General features: G+C 37.2%; 1 protein-coding gene across 1 annotated transcript in view; it reads left to right on the forward strand.

Moving 5' to 3' along the window:
• The window catches only part of SACK1B (scaffolding CK1 anchoring protein B), a 42,034-nt gene extending 24,444 nt beyond the window's left edge, over positions 1-17,590 (forward strand). Inside the window, exons 2-4 of the mRNA XM_010222407.2 lie at positions 5,113-5,277; positions 11,900-12,024; positions 15,229-17,590. Of these exons, the coding sequence (XP_010220709.2) occupies positions 5,113-5,277; positions 11,900-12,024; positions 15,229-17,590 (2,652 nt within the window). The remainder of the gene's footprint in view (positions 1-5,112; positions 5,278-11,899; positions 12,025-15,228) is intronic.
• The last annotated feature ends 370 nt before the right edge of the window (positions 17,591-17,960 follow it).

Below are 17,960 nucleotides of genomic sequence, written 5' to 3' on the forward strand. Positions count from 1 at the left end.
GTTCTTGTTACTGTATATGGGCTCCTATTTGCAGAGTAGGTCTCCTCTGTGTTATTGCTTTTTGGCATTTCATCTCAAGATGTCTATTCTGCTAGATTTGCTGTGCAGGACCTTAGCAGGTCAACCAGACGCAGGGTGACTTGAGACATTCAGGTGCAATTTGCAATGGTTTCTAAGTGCTTTTTGCAATCGGAGGATGTATTTTTGGAAAACAGTTCAGAGTTGTGTTTAATTTTGAGTATTAATATGAAATTAATGAACCATCATCTTTTAGCACTCTGAGGTGAGCAGCGGTAAGTAATTTTGCCACAAAATACACCCCTGGATATCAGATGATTTATTAGGTTGCTGTTAATCTTAGTTATGGTAGCCATTAGCTCGATCTGTCTTCTACACCCCCAACTTTAAAAAACAGCCTAAAATAACTTTAAAAAATGTGTTTCTAAGAGAGGTTTCATACAACTGACTTTTGGAAAAGCTGCCTGCACTGATCGCAAAACTTCTGTGTCTCTTTTTCTTGTAAGGTACATCCAGTCCATGTGCTGGCTGCTCTTCTTACTAGCAGTAAGGTGTCCATATCTCACTTCTGCAGCATAGTGCAATAGCCATGGCCTGCCTACACTCTGAAATAGGCCAAGCTCATCCAAAGCAATCCAGCATCGCAAGGAAATTCCCCCTAAAACAGAGAACCAGAAAGGAATTTCATGTACAAAAGGCATGGGAGAAAGCCTCAGAAAATGGAGTTGTGTTTCTATCTGAAACACAGCTCTTCTTTGGTTTTGGGGTGAGGGAAGATGGTGGTGTTCCAGAAGAGCTCTAGTGAAGCCCAACGGAAGGAAGCTACTGAATTAGAGGATTCCTCTTTTTTTTTTTTTTTCTGTGAAAGGCGTGAAAATACTGAGGCAATGAATCTGTCAGTGGAATACAGAAAGACTTGTGGGACACCAGCAGTAGAATGTCTTTCAGTTAATCTGTACTTTCAACACACCCCTGTTAGAAGGGTTGATTTTGAATTAATAGTCCAGTGATTTTTCTCATCAAAAAAAAAATCCTTTTCTCCTCATTATTCTGTACTTACAGTCGTAAATGTATTTGCTTTATACCTTGCAGCTAGGCGGATAACAATTATCAAGCATGGCAAGACTTGCTTGGATTTTGTCAGTGATGGTAATCACTAAATCACAGGCTTGGTCAGGGTGGAAGAGACCTTGAGAGGTCTCCAGTCCAACCTCATGGTCAAACCAGGTTCAGCTGTGGGGTCATACAAGGTTGTTCAGGTCTTTATCCAGTTGAGGGTTGACACCCTCCAAGGATGGAGACTGTACAACCTCTCTGGGTAACTGGTTCCACTGCTTGGCTGACCTTGTTGGGAAAAGCTATTTCCCTATATGCTGTACCTGCAATTCTCTTGTATCTCTCTGTGCCTGATGTCTCTTGTCCTCCTACCACATATATCTGTGGAGAGGACAGGCTCTGTCTCCTTCACACTCTCCCTGTAGGCACCGGTGGCTACTGTAAGGTCCCTCTGAAGCTGCCAATTGCTTTTCTCTTCCTGAGGGCCATTTTCACTAATGATGATAAGCAGTTTCTCAAGGTTTGGAAAGTTCTCTAGGAATTCAGGTGCTGTTCAGCTGGGAATTGGGGCACCCATTCAGTTTCCCTTGCACTGTTGGGTGGACTTTGTATATGCTAGGAAAGCATAGATACTTGCTATGTCAAGCATAAGGCACTGGATTGTTTTGCTTTTCTCCACCACAGTGTCTCCAGCCCATAAAAATCAGAATTTGTAGAATACGCAAATTTCTGACCTCTTCTGTGCACTTTTGATTCTATCAGTTCCCTCTTCCTCACTATTTTTCACAGTTACATAGCTTCTTCTTATAATTACCAGGGCAGGAATAAGCTCTGCAATTTCAAAAACCAGATGTGAAACACCACAGTGAAAACTTTTATTCCAAACAGCTGTGAGTAACTAATCCTATTGCTGTTGCTAGTTAGGGCTCTAGTCAAGGTATGCAACATTACAGAATACTAACTTTAGAGGAACTGCCTAGAGTTGGTCCCCTTAATTTAACAGGTCTTGGAATCCTCATTTCCTTACTGGCTTTCTTTCCCCAAGCTCAGTACTCCGCTCTGCTGAAAAGTAAGCAAGTGTATGGGTAAAAGTACCTAAAAGTACCCAAGAATTAAAAACTAAGGGAAGACCAATACCTTTCAAAGTCAGAATATTCTATGACAGTTGAGGAATCCACTCTATATTAAAGTCTACGATTGATAAGCAAACATCCAGTTGGAGTTATGCAAGTCAGTTTACAGAAATGACCTCATCTTTAGGACTGTTATCTCTTATCACTGTGTATCATATACATTGTTCAATTTGGCAATCTTGTTCCTCCAGCAATTGAGCTTAATTATGTTTGTGTTGACTAGATATACCAAGTGTTGCTAGGAATGACAGAGCAGGCTTAATGAGGGCTTCCTTCATGGCCAACCTTCAGTCTGCAGGGGATGGAAAAATGGATGAACAGTCAGTGGTCAGATCATGTTTATGGCTTTGGCTGCACTTCCTTAGATCTGTGAGGATTTTTCAGCTAGTGCAAGGTTTAGCTAACAGGATGTAATGTCTGTTGAAAGTCTGGGAGTGAAACATGCCTTTTTCTTGCAACAGTGGTTTGGCATCTTGTAGAAATCACTACAAAATTTCCAAGATAACTGGTTTAAGATTAGTTCTAGCAGAGAAGACAGAGAGGAGTACCCTGTTCATTCTCTTGGTATATCTTCAGCAACAGTCATTATATTTGATAGTTGTACACATGCAGCACTCTCATGCCATCAACTTACTGGCCTACTTGCATGTTCATTCATTTGTGTTTTCCTTTCTTTGTAAAAGCAGATACGTCAAAGACAGATATCTCCATTATAGTCAGATTTGTTTTTTTTTTAATTGTATTGCTTATTCTTTTTTCCTTCCATTCCATCTCTGTTAATATATAGTTAGTTAACGCAGTCTTCTGAAGGTTTACTTCCAGTGTATTAGACTTCGTAACCACAAATCCTACAAACAAATTAACGTATCAGATTATTAGATTCCTGCTATAGGAGAATGTCAGAAGAGATTTTGAAGGCTGTATTGGTGACTTTGAATATTTCATATATTGACATCAATGTATGTGAATGATGAATCTATTCCAAGTGAATGAATCTATTCCTCTTACATTTTTATGGATATCTAATGAGCAACAATTTTTATGGATACAATGAGCCACGGTTTCTAAAAGGTCTAGAGAAAAGGAAAGGTTAAGAAGTTAGGGAGTTTGGAAGGAGAGGCTGCAAATACATAGTGAAACAAAACAAAACAATTATCTGAGCATAGAACTGCTTCTTTGATCTTTTTGCTTGATCTGTTTTGGCAGATTTCTGGTCAGACATAAGTGAAACAAAACAGATAAATAAATAGTGTTGCCATGTTCAGTTAACTTTGCCTATTTCAGAAAGAAGATCAAGCAGAAGGAGCTTAGGGAAGGATAATATTCTTACAGTCAGAATAAACTTGTGTATTTATAAGTCTTTCCTTTCAAATTTCGGTTCAGAAATAATTTGCACTTTTAAGAATCACATTCAATTTTATTTTCAAAAAGTCATTAAAATGAATGATGTAGTACGGATGGTATATTATCTATGATTTTTGAAAGACAAATGATTTCATGTTATTCAATTCCTCTTCACTTGATAAATTTGCAAATATTCCTTCTACTTACAGGTGACATGCTACGGTAAAAACCAAGTCTTCTAATTTTTAATGCTTCAGGAGTTGTGAAAACCATTATCTTTTTACCTTTCATAATGAAATTGATTTACTTTTATTCTTTTCCATGTAGGTCAGCTCTCTGGAAAGCATTAATGTTTCCAGTGTAATAAGTGCACATTTGACAATAAATGAGTGAGTCTTTTAGTTCTAAGCAGGCAGGATTCAGATGACTGACTGGAGACATAACTTTTGGTGTGTGCAATATCATTTACTTAATTTTGTGAATGAGACAAATATTTCAATTCTAGGTGAAAATTAGTGATTGTAACTTAACAATTACAATGTTACAATTGAGGTACGGAGAGTTTAAAACATGGTGAGAATGGTAAAGCAAGGTTATTGTCGAGCCTGCCCTGATACCTGTGAAAGGCATCATTTGATTTGAATTTGTATGAGCATCATAGAGCATGTCACATCAAAGATGCCTCATTAAAACTTTTTATGAGGAATCTAATGAATAAGAATATTATCTTTTGAAGTTGCACAGACACCTGTTCATGTGTTATTTCCTCTGACACTTCAGTATATTTTATCCCAAATTGCTAATGATGAATTAAAAGCCTGTTGTCTCCAAAATACCATTAGGTGTACATAGCTTTTTTTTTTTTACAGTCAGAAATACCTACATTATTTTAGTAATTGAATGTAATTCAATTCCAGTAATTGCATATTGAGAAGTATCGATGCTCGGTGTTAAGCACTCTCTGATCTCCCTAACCAAAATCTTACCAGCTAAAGAAGTTTCATCCAAATGTGTGTGTTGAATTAGCATGAATCCTAGAATCCTCATTTACTTCTCCAGTTCTTCCAACATCTCCTCTTTGATTCCTTCAATCTCTTGTGTCTTCATAATTGAGGATGAAAACCCTGAAGAGTATTTAGATTAAGATGAACCAACACTTTGTACAATAAATGTGTTCAGATTTTCATTTCTGGACTCACACTGCAGCTTTATATTATGATGGTTGCATTTTTTCTCTCAGAGTATTAGTGTTGCTCCATTTCCCCATTTCTTTTCTCCCACTGACCTCCCTTTTTCTCAAGTACCACCCATCCTCATACACCCCCACAAAACAACCTCTTGCCAAACTTTGATGCACGTGAATAATGTCGTGCATGTCATCAGCTGGCCTTACAAAAAGAAGATCCAATGGTCTTGAGAAGCCTCCAGGGTTAAGTTGTGCCACATGGAAGATATTAGAACTAAAATATTAGCGTGTGAGCTATGTGGTACAAACTTCAGAGAAGAATGTTATTTACGCATTTATACAATGCAGTAAATGTGTCTTTTCTTTTTCATGCAGGTCGTTGCCATAGTTATGGATATGTTTACAGATGTGGATATCTTTAGAGAAATTGTAGAAGCATCTGCCAGAGGGATTGCAGTGTATCTCCTGCTGGATGAGTCAAACTTCAGTCACTTTCTGAAAATGGCAGAGAAACAAGGCTGTCAAGTTCAGAGACTCAGGGTAAGGCTTCCTGTTTTAGAGTGCATGCACGTTCACTACTCATTCCTCTGCAACCCACTAAACAGGCATTATTATTTAAAAAGTGATTATCAAATACTGCTTTTCCAAGATAACTCCAAACTGAAAATAGGTAAGCCCACAGCAAAATCTTCTATACAAGTGTTGTTCTCTTTAGAAAGATTTTAATCTTTTTCATATGTGTCACATATGAATTGTGTCACAAATTTGTTAGAATTGCAGAATTTCTCGCATATTATTTAGAAAATTATTTTCACTTATATCTATTTAGGCATCCTACAACTTTGAAAAACTTAGTTTCTTGTTTGTTATTCTCTTAAATCAGCTTGCAAATAGAATCATAAAGATTGTGTAAATTTCTCAGAAAAACAAAATGATTTACTTCATTTTATGACCCTTTCATATAAAAGTAATTATATATGAAAATACTTTAGTTTATGTTTTATCTTAGAAGTATTTTCCTGAAAATCCATGTTGTTATATATTTGCCTTATATAGAGAGTATATAGTATGATTACCCTTACTTTTATAAGTGCAATGTGTGATTTTCTGCAGTGAGAAAGATAAAGGAGAGTGCTAATGTTTACATTTTCCACTAGCCATTCTGTACCACCTTAATAGAGAGCACAGTCCAAACCGTATACGGCACTGACCTGATATAAATATTTCATAAACACTTCTAGGTTTACTGTATTGAAGGCAGCATGGAAGACTATTGAAAATGTTCCTAGGATATTTTCACAGTTTTCTTTGCAAAGGTCAAAGCACTTCTGTGTTTGAAGTTTAGAATAGCTCCATTCACGATTCCTTGTTTCTCTAACTGGTTAGGGCATGTTTGTTCCCAGCAAGAATGTTATAAAAGCTCTTCTTAGCATTTTGATTTTAAGAACCCAGTTCAAAAATCAGATAGGAAGTGTGTTTGTGAGCATATAGAGAGCTTTTTTTTTTAGAATATCCAAATAAACCTGTATTTTGCAATTTTTTTTTGGCTGGCGTGTTGGCTTATGCTCTTAAAAGTTTGACCACACCAATTTCCATGCTTCTTCCTTGCATATGAGTGTGTGGGATTGCCCTCTGGTGGCCTAATATGCAGAACTATGGCAACTTTTGAAAAGAAAATGTCACAGCTACATTACAGGTCTGTAAAAACTGGTAGCGATGGCCTTCACAAAGTCCTATTTGGCAATAGTTCCCCCTGGATGCCACCTGAGATGCCATCATTTGCTAGTTATTTGGGTTAATTATGCCACAGAAGCTCCCAAAAATGCTGTATGTCTTTTTATGACTTCAGTTTTATCTTCCCCAAATAAAATGAATTAGGTGCACTTCTAGAGATATCTAAGATGACCATAAAAATAAAATAAAATAAAATAAAATCATGCTTCAAAGGGTTTACCTAGACTATGATGAAGTACATCAGAAAAATGAAAAATATGTGCCAAAGAGCAAAACAGTAATCCTGTTGTGTGTCATGGTTTTAGTTCTTTGTGTTGATGGGCTACTCATGGAATTTTCCCACTGGGTCTCACTGGGAGAACAGAGGTTGACCAATCACTGCCTTTCTTCAGAATGTAGAGAAACATATGGTAACTATGAGAGAACAGTCAATACATTGGAGATGCTTTGGAGAAACATTCAACCCTTTCTCTTATTCTTGTTGGATCAGAATTCACAAAAACAGATCACCATAATTTTTCTGTGCTTTTGGCTTGTGGCACACTTCCACTCAGTGAAAGCAAGAAGACGACAGAGGTGTATGACAGTATTTCTTGTCTTTGACAAGCAGCACCATCAGGGTGTTCTTGCCATTCTCTGACACAATATGGTTCAGCCCAGCACAAGTATGGTAGACATTCATCATGCCATACACTCCTGCCTGAGGAGTTTCCATAAGGCTGTTCTGTATTAATCAAGGACTTCTGTGTCTCTTTTTCCCTTCCTTTAAATTGATAAAAAAGTGAGATAATGCAGCGATGAAAGAGATTGGATTTTTGAATCCAGATATATGATTCAGTTGTCTTCTGTATGAAAAAAAGAATTTATTCATAACTCTAACTGCATAAAAATAATTATCTGTAGCCTAAGTGCCTATCAGGGCATGTTTCTCACTTTATTAACAGATATAACCAAAAAAATTATACACAGTGCATTATAATTATAGCTACTAGTTATTGTATGGATTCCGTATAGAAGCTGGAAGGGCTTAAAGGATGTTTTTGCAAGCCCTTTGAAACATTTCTTCATGTCAAATGTTTTTTACTTAATGTTCACCTTAATATCACCAGCATATCACAAATAAGATTAAGAAATCTTCACTATATTTTCCTATTTTTCTTTCCCCAGTTTAGATTTCATTGGTTATTTCCTAGCTGTGCTACATTTTTCCCATTAATTAATGTATTTCCCTTTCTCTTCCCTATCTATCCAAATGTCCTTTGATTACCTTTCTTGCCAGTCAGACTTCCTGCTCACGGTCAGAAATTCCTTTGCATAGAAAGATAAACAAAGAGTCATTGCAGATCCTGACTTTTTTTCAGATGATTTTTTTCAAAAGCTGTAACAGTATTTTTTTTCCCAAAGTTCTTTATTTCTGCCACTGCCGGAAACTATGTCATAAGTTTGCACTGCAAAATATAAAACTGAGACAGTTTTGTGTACCACCAGAATGTTTAATTTAGTAACTTAATTTTGGATTAGAAACAGTGAACCAATGTAGGAAATTCTAGTGTTGTTTAATGCCAAGGAGTTCAACCCAGTTCCTCAGCAGATGTCAGATCATCATATTTTGTTAGATGAAAGGTGAGTCAGGTGGCAGAGGCTCCATGCTCCGCCAGAAACCTATTAACCTCTTTACCAATATAGAAGAATCATATCACTGTTGGAGAATACTGAAAGTAAGTAGAAACCATTTATGTCAGTATTTTTAAAGAACTGGAGGAGCTCAATTTGTTTTGTGAAGTCTGCTCCCAGATAGGCATTTTCAGATGCATAGTAGGAGCTGTTAATGTACTCTTGAGAGTCAAATCCAGTCCATTATTTCTCACAATGTTGTCAATATCAAAAATAGTTCTCCAGTGCTTCCAAGTATTGGCCAGATTTAGTTATTAAATGGGCTCACACAGCCTATTTGTCATATCTCTGAGAAAACTTGAGTACTAAGGCCATGACCCTAGTGAAGTCATTGAGAATTTGCCATTAGTGGTCATTGAATTGGATTCTAAGTCAAAACAGGAGTTAGCTCGAAACCTACTTATCATTCCAGCAGTGAACATTACCTCCTACTAAGAGGAGAGGCCCATGATAATAAATAATGCTGGTAATGATGAACAATATGAGAAATGTGATCTTCTTCTTTAAAGCTATTATGCTAAATATTAGTTAGACATCCATTTTCTTCTTTGTGCATGTTCTTGACAGCAAGTATAGGGTGTGTAATTGAATAGTGATAAAAACAGACTCTAGAAAAATGAAGTGCTGAATTGAATTGCTTGAAACCTGTATTTTCATTGTACTTATGTATCGCTTGGAGATTTCTTACTGATGAAAATAATTGCTGAATGTCGAATGATACTTCCAAATATTAAATGATGCTCCTGTAGTTCTCTATAGGAGGAGACAGGTGCTGTCACACATAAAGAGAGAAATTAGAGCTTGTCTCCCATATATCATTTGGATGACATTCAATTTTATAACCCTCATGGCCATCCTTAAATTGCAGTTTGGCCATCCAGACACCTCAGGAACACGAACAGTCCTTGAGTCTCCTACGACTCGTATTTGGAGGAGACATAAGATGCTGTGTCTGCCTTCACAAGCCTCCTAATATATCAAATTCTCATTTAATTTATGCTTCTGTATATACCCACTAATTGTCACTAACAAAAAGAGGTGAGAGGACTACACAGATTTTCAGTTTGACTAGGTACAGCTGATCTCATGTGCTGTGGTGTGTCCTGTCAGGTTATTCCTGCTTAATATGTACATTTGTTGTTTTCCAGTTTGCCAAGATACTGCTCTGAAAATTCATCACCATTCCATTGCTTTAACCAACAGAGCTGCATGACATAGTAATCAGTGACATGCTACTGGTAGCACTGTTAGTATAGGAGTCTTGTAGCTTGAGGATAAAATCAAGCAGGAAGATGAAGCCCAGCATTTCAGACAAAATGGAGCTGGCAGTTCCATGCATAGCTATAATGCTATCTCCAAATTTCCAAATCAACCCACTGTACTTTTATATCCTCAAAATATTGTCTGTATTTTGATAAATTATTCAGGGTGCTTATTGCTGAAATCTCATCAGACAGTTTGAGTAAGGTAAAAAATACCATCTGAGCTGTGGAGAAAAAGGATTTATTATGGAAAGAAAGTGAGCATATTCTGTGGCATGTGGTTTTGTAATGTCATGTTCCAGTCTTTTAGTAGAATGACAGAGCTCGACAGGGAAAGAGCTGATTGATAGGATTAAGGAAGCACAACAGAAAAGCTGCAGGAGGAATAATGCTGAAGAAGAAAAGGATAGGTAAAAAAGGCAAAACCCAGGAGAGCAGAGGAAGCAGAATCATAGAATCATAGAATCACAGAATGCTTAAGGTTGGAAGGGACCTCTAGAGGTCATCTAGTCCAACCCCCCTGCACACGCAGGGTCACCTAGAGCACGTGGCACAGGACTGCATCCAAGCGGGTTTTGAAGATCTCCAGAGAAGGAGACTCCACAACCTCTCTGGGCAGCCTGTTCCAGTGCTCTGTCACCCTCACTGTTAAAAAATTTTTCCTTGAATGACTAAGAATGACTAAGATTCCCCTCCCCCCAAAAAAAATCCAGCAATTTAATGTAAATTGTATTCCTTTTTCAGATATGCCTACTTGAAATTATATTTTAAATTATGATCACCTGAGGCAAAGCTTTTTTATATGTGCATGGTAATTTGCAAACCATTAGCTGTGATTGTGCTGAGAGCATTCCAGATTCTCGAGTGATGTTCTGTCCAGTATCAGTCTCAGTAAGATTTGATGTATTCCACTGAAATGACTTTAGGCCAATTATAATCTTCTACCGTTATTTGAAAATATAAAAGCTGAATCTCAAGTAACCCCTCTTCAAGTTTTAAGTGATATAAATATAAATATAGTTAAATATGACAGTAAAATATAATTAAATTATAAACAGAAATGGGGAAAACACTTTTAATCTTTGAAGTAAATTCAAATGTTGAATTAGTTGAAACTAACTGATAGCATTTTAGTTTATATTAAATAAATTTTTAATATGTCAATAATCTTTAGAATGGGGTAAATTCCAGTGTATTTTTTAAAAAGTAATTGCTTCTTTTCCACACTATTTACAGTTTTAAAGAAAAGTTCTTCATGTAATTACTTTATTTGCAGTTAGCTGGTAGAGAAACAAATTTTCTTTGCAGGACTAATTCATTCAAAGTTCAAGAAAAACAGCACTTGGAAAAGTAAGAAAAATTTCTTTCGTTTTCAAGGTCCAAAATTAAAAAAAAAAACAAATGGAGAAAACCTAAAGGGCACACTAGTAGATTGCCAAGGGTGGTTAGCAGTTAAAGATGCAAACTGATACCTACCTAATATTGACTTTCCATGCAATAATGCAAAATGGGTTGTTTTATTCTGCTCTTTCTTCTTTTTTTTCTAAAACACATCTGACTACCCACCTGCACTTTTTCTGAGCCCACATACTTTTTAAAACCTGATAGCTCTAATAGATAGTGTTTATTTTATTTAATGAATTTGTTATGCAAAACTAAGAATAGCAAACTTTCTATCTAATGTTTCTAGCATATTTATAAGACATTGAAATCACTAACAGAAATATTTTAAACAATTTTAATAATAAAAAGAATGATGGTTAACAATAAATTTTAAATGCTGTCTTCATACATTTTAATTAAATTGCATTTTTTGTTCAAACTCTGCTTGACAAAAGCGCTAGGTAAAAACTCATCTAATGCAGCAAATGTAAGGAGCTTAAATAGACTGAGTCAGATCATAATTTGCCAGCTGAGCACCTCTTATAGGTAACTCTAGTCATTGCAAATTATCTCCGGGGAAGTTATAAGGTTCTTTGTTTTAAGGTTTGTTTCAAGATAGAGATCAAAACCATAGGCTATATAGTGATTTTGAAAGTATGTATTATTTGGAATGATGCTTTCATTTTATGGAGTTTTTTTCTAATATTTTGAATTTCCTTTTTGGAATCAAATACAGTTCACTAAATTGTAATGGACCAGTGTAATGATACAGTTATCATTACAAATTCTACAGCTTCTCTTTAGAATTTCTTATGTTTTAGGTAAGTGCATGAGAATTTCCTTCAGCAATAGAGGCTCTGAGTGGCCTCTCTCTCTTTTGTGCCAGAACCTCATTTCTAGGAATGGTCAGTCTTGCACACTCAAGGACAAAGCAAGGGCTTGACTTTTTGCCCAAGGGGGCAAGTTTGATCAGAGTTTACTGCTCAGCACAATTTACTTATATGCAATAATATACCTCTTCTCCTACCGTACATATAGACTTTTAAACCCTACAATACTAAATGTAGAATATAGTATACCAATTAAAGTATTTCAATTGTCTTTTTCAGAATATGAGGGTGCGTACAGTAAAAGGACAGGATTACTATTCTAAATCAGGAGCAAAATTCCATGGAAAAATGGAACAAAAATTTCTTCTTGTTGACTGTAAGAAAGTCATATATGGTTCTTACAGGTAAGATCAAGTACAGAGTTGCACAATATAACACCGGTCATCTCAGTATATGTCTGCTTATTGCAAAGTGTTTTTTTTCTGTTTCTAAAACTTCTTCTGGTAAGCTCTCAGCAAATTTGTTTTTTTTTCTTAATTTAATAAGTATTGTCATGAATATTTCTGATAGCTAATCTCACACAAAGCCAAAATTTGAGGTCCTCTCAGTTTTTCACACATGAGAACTAAAGGATATAGCTTTTACTTCAGCTGAAGACTTGATAAATAAAGATAAAGAGAAAAAAAATCTTATTTGTCCTGCAATGTTTGAAATAATTTTGTTTAACATCCATTCAAAAAAAGGCTAACAAAAATATTTCATAAGCTCTCTTTGATAATTCCTCCTTGCAATAATCTTCTAACACTAACATTGTATGTTTTCTATATGTCACTTTGAACAGTGAGGTGGATTTGGACAGTATGGTGGATTGAAAACTGACTGAATGGTAGAGCTCAGAAGTCTAGTTGGAGGCCTGTGGCCAGTGGTGTCCCACAGGGGTCAGTACCTGGCTCAGTGTTGTTCAACTTGTTCATCTTGGACGAGGGCACAGAGTGCACCCTGAGCAAATTTGCGGACAATACCAAACTGGGAGGAGTGGCCGACACTCCCGAGGGCTGTGCTGCCATTCAGAGAGACCTAGACAGGCTGGAGAGTTGGGCAGAGAGGAACCTCATGAGGTTCAACAAGGACAAGGGCAGGGTCCTGCACCTGGGGAGGAATAACCCCAGGCACCAGTACAGATGAGGGATTGACCTGCTGGAAAGCAGCTCTGCAGAGAGGGATTTGGGAGTCCTGGTGGACAACAAGTTAACCATGAGTCAGCAATGTGTCCTCATGGCCAAGAGGCTAAAGGGATCCTGGCCTGCATCAGGAGGAGTGTTGCCAGCAGTTTGAGGGAGGTGATCCTGCTCCTCTACCCAGCGCTGGTGAGGCCACACCTGGAGCATTGGGTGCAGTTCTGGGCTGCCCAGTACATGTACATTGAGCTTCTAGAGAGGGTCCAGCATAGAGTGACAAAGATGAATAAGGGACTGGAGCATCTATCTTATGAGGAAAGACTAAGCAAGCTGGGCCTTTTAGCCTAGAGAAAAGAGGAAGGGATTTACCAACATGTACAAATACCTGAGGGGAGAATGTAAAGACGATGGGTCAAACTTATCTCAGTGGTGTCAGTGATAGGACAAGGGGTAATGGGTACAAGCTGAAACACAGGAAGTTTCATTTCCATATGAGGAAGAATTTTTTTAATGTGAGGATGCCAGAGCCCTGGAACAGGCTGCCCAGAGAGGCTGTGGAGTCTCCTGCTCTGGAGATCATCCAAACCCACCTGGATACCACCCTTTGCCACGTGCTCTAGGTGTCCCTGCTTGAGCAGGAGGGTTGGACTAGATGATCTCTAAAGGTCCCTTCCAACCTCAACCATTCTGTGGTTCTGCGTGATTATATGGCGCCCTGTCATATATCATTTTCAAACTCAAATTGTCCAAGTTGAAGTAACCTGTATTTGTAATTGGCTAAATTCCCTTATTATGTTCTCCACCTTCTTTTGCAGTATATGTATGCAGAGCATAGGCTGCAGAGCTTTGCAGAGTTGGAGATGAAAATGAGTTAAAGCAGGCACAATTTTGTTTCACACATTATTAGATATTTTCCTTCTTCTCAAGCTACCTCTCTCTTCTTTGATGACTGAATTATTTTCACCAGCCTGGTGCCTGGGTGTCAGATCCATAGCCATTGACTTTCACAGATTTCCAGTACTGTATGCTTTTAACAATCTAGTTGTTTATTTTCTCTGAGATGCAGCCAGCCCCAAATTCAGACTAATGTGTAGTGGGGTAGGTGACAAGTTTATAAATGAATCATTGTAAAAGAGTCCAGAGAGAGTCTGAAAGCTTTGACATCCACAGACAGTGTTAGAGTTTGAGAGAATGTGATTGTTTTTCTCATTTCATTCTGAAAAATAACACTTCATCAAGACCTTGTGTTGTGTGGGCTGCGATTATCAATTTCTGCAGAAATTAAGCTTGATTGATTGGTAAAAGAATCTAGTGATTTTTATCAGGAAGGTGAGTCTTTCTGAATTCTTGCTCTCAGAATTCTATTTAAAGTTAAGATTTTTTAATGAAAAATACTACAAAACATACTATTCCTAATAAGTAATGTAATGAAAATAAACAGAAAAAAACTTGTGTGTAATGATTTAATTTAATCTCAGTATACTTTTACTTCTTGAAAGATACAAAATTAAGAGAACAAAATTGGTAGTATTTATACATGAATACAACAAAACAGAACATCCTGAAGGTAAAGGCAAATAAAGTAAATTTTAATTTTTCTTCCACCTATTTTTTGACATGAAAGCAGTATAACAAAACTGCTTTACAGATTACATGTTTGTAGCACCATGACTTCAGGCTTGTTGAGACTTTCTTAATGTACATGTTAGTGTATTTTATCTCTTTTTACAGCTGTGAAGTAGCTATAAAACTGCTTTCTCCACTGAGGATTTTCTTCACTTTTTTTGCATGTCTTCAGCTATTCTGGGTACAGTAGAAAAGAGGAAAACCTAGTTCATCCGAACATTGCACATTACTCTTAAAAGAAACGTTAATGCCCAGTCTGGTGTGCATAGTAGAAAATGTGGTCTTTTTATCACATTTCTAGGTTACATCTTTTTGAAAATATATTTTAAAATAATTTTATTCACAACTGGGGAAACAATTCTGCATATTATTCCAAATACATTCTACATAACCACACAATAGCATTCTCTGACTCAGGTTTGAATGCAGTAGGTCTAATCTAATGTTTCTAATCTGGTTTCTCTCATTCTAGAGATAATTTTTTACCTTTGGCAGTTGTAATCCAGTGTTCCACATTTGTGAATACTTTTTGCAATATCTAGTGCTTATAAGGGCAATTATGTAGTTGCACACCCATTCCTGCTCTCACTGAAGTCAGTGGAAAGCCGCCTACTGAGTTCAAGTGGCATTAGATTAGACCTCCCAAATACAAGTTGCATGAATCATACCCAGAGTTATTTATTTATTTAAAAAGTATGTCTGCAAAATCCAAGTTTGAGGGGAAAGGTTTCTTATCAAGAGGAAACAGTATAATGCATGAGTTCAGAAGAACTGTTTCTAATGGTGATTTATTCTTTTTTTCAGCTTTATGTGGTCATTTGAAAAAACCAACCTCAGCATGGTTCAAGTTATCACAGGACAGCTGGTTGAGTCCTTTGATGAAGAGTTCAGGACACTGTATGCCCGTTCTTCTGTTCCTAGTGCATTTGCCCCTGAAATAGTGCGGGTAAACAGTCGTAGGACACTTTGGGATAATGACACATACCAGCACTCAGTGTCTTCCTTGGCTTCAGTTTCTAGCCAAAGGAACCTTTTTGGCAGGCAAGACCAGGTTCACAAGCTGGATCCTGTTTACTTGAAAACTCGTGTAAGATATGCAATAAATGAAATTGATAAATATGGCTTGAGAAATCAAGCTTATAATAAACAGTCATTTCATCCAGGTTTTAATGTGCAAAATCCAATCCAGCAGTATCAACCTAGTGAAAAAAATGAGCACTGGAAGAGACATAGCTATGCTGGAGAGAAGCCAGAAAGAACTCCTTACCTATTGCTCAACAGAGCTATGAATAGAGGCAATAATCTGTCAAATACTTGGAAAATGCCATCTGATAGCCTTAGTATTGTATCTTCATTACGAGGAGGATATGCAAATAACTACAATGCACCGCAGCAAAGTTTTGCTGATCAGTTTTCACGACCAAAGATAAATCTTGCAGAAAGGAATTCAATTGTACGGAGATCTTTTAATGGAACAGATAATCATATCCGCCATCTGCAGCAGAGGATGCCGACCCTTGAGCACACGACAAAATCATTCCTACGTAACTGGCGAATTAAGTCATACTTAAATGATCAATCAGATTATCCAGCAGAGTCCAATGGCTCAGCTTTGGGTGACAGATACGAGGGCTATGACACAGCTGAAAATATTAAAGCTCATGCCCTTTATTCTCATTCTCGATTAAGATCATCACTGGTATTTCAGCCAACTCTACCCGAACAGCAGGAAGTAAGCAGCTGTGCAAGCTCTTCAAATTCAACTATAATTGGCTCAGAAGGAAGTGCAACACCTAAAGGGACATCGAATCATGCCCCAAGTGTGGAAAATGGAACAGGTAGTATTTTAGAAGAGCTTAGCTCAAATGTCCCGCTTAAATCAGATGCACCAGTAAATCACAGAATTCATGCTGAGGATAGCACAAAACCTAGTGTAAATTCAAATGCAACAGGGGACTCGCCTGTCTACTTGTACACAACACTGTGTTCAGACAAACATGCAGAAAATTTGAAGAACTTTCAAAATGAAAATATACTGAAAAGAAGAAGTTTTCCCATGTTTAATTCAAAGTCTATATTAGACCCAGGTACCAACAAACAGTCATCCAGTTATGTTTACAGCACACTGAATAGGCAAAGGCTTAAACAACCAATTAGTCCAAAACTTCCAGAAGACTTACTGAAGAGCTCTAAAAGTTTTCACAGTGTGACCAACCACTTGCCACAGGAGGAGAAGCATCCCAGAGAAGAGCTGAAGAATCCAACTGCTACCAAGGCAATTTCTATGGCTGCTCTAGCTGAAACCAGCAAAGAGGAGGCAAGCAAGGACTGCACATCAAAGAAAGAAACTAAGAATTCCCCAAGTTTTCTAAAGAAAGGGTCCCAGAAATTGCGGTCACTTCTTAATCTCACACCGGATAAGAAGGAAAATTTGTCAAAAAACAAAGCCCCGGCCTTTTACAAAATGTGCAGTAGTTCTGACACTTTGGTATCTGAAGGGGAGAATCAAAAGCCAAAGATTTCGGAGAATAAGACAGATTCTTCCCCAAGGAGAAAGAGAAATACATCATCAAATTCTCAAGGTAGCTTGCACAGAAGTAAAGAAGATGTCACGAGTAGCCCAACAAAATCTCCAAAGTCTCTGAAGTCACCAAAACCACCAAAACCTCCATCTGACGAATGCAACAAAAAGTGTCCTGTCCTGTGCCCCCTTGAAAGTAAGTTCATAGAAACTGCAGGAGATGCATCTACCCCGAGATTTAACACAGAACAAATTCAGTATCAGGATGTAAAGGAAACTGCAATGAATTCTCCTCCTGAGACTGCACCGCCCCTTCCTAGTCTACAAAGAGCAAGTTCAGTGACACCTCAGCTGGCAAGCTCAAAACGCCAAGAGGAGCTAAGACCTCGTTTGAGTGAAAGGCGTGTTTATAGTCGCTTTGAGCCATTCTGCAAAATTGAAAGTGCCAGCCCATCTGCTGGAAATGCAGTAAATAGCAGTTCACATCTCTCAGATATCAAAGGCAAACCATTAGGGAACAATTATGGCAGGAGTAATCACATGGTCGCCTACAACTCAACTACTTACCATCCACTGCAACCTAATGAAAATAAACTCAGAGGTTTTATGCAAAAATTTGGGAACTTTCTACACAAAAATAAGTAATTTTTTTTCTTGTTTGGGGACTGTCTGAAATTCAGCAAGAGTAGCAAAGCTGTGCATTCCTAACTGGATAAGACTGAGGGGCAACTTTTGTAGAGTTTACTTAGGTTTCTTCAGGGGCTGGGACATTGGAATGAATGTATATATTTTTACATAATTATTCTAGAATTATTATACTTAAGTCATAACAGAAGTTCTTTGTCCATAAGATATGGGAGTTGTTTATAATGTTTATACTGTAAGATTAATTTTATACATTTGCCTTGTGAAGAAACTATGTACTAGTGTATTGTAAGATTAAGTGTAAAACGAAGATGAAGCATGTTTTTAAAGTTCAAATAATACTTTTCCAAAGATTTTCCCTATGAAATTA

Source organism: Tinamus guttatus, unplaced genomic scaffold, assembly GCF_059628265.1.
Source record: "Tinamus guttatus ecotype Peru unplaced genomic scaffold, ASM5962826v1 Tinamus_guttatus_pri_ptg000383l, whole genome shotgun sequence".
Classification (NCBI taxonomy): Eukaryota; Metazoa; Chordata; class Aves; order Tinamiformes; family Tinamidae; genus Tinamus; species Tinamus guttatus.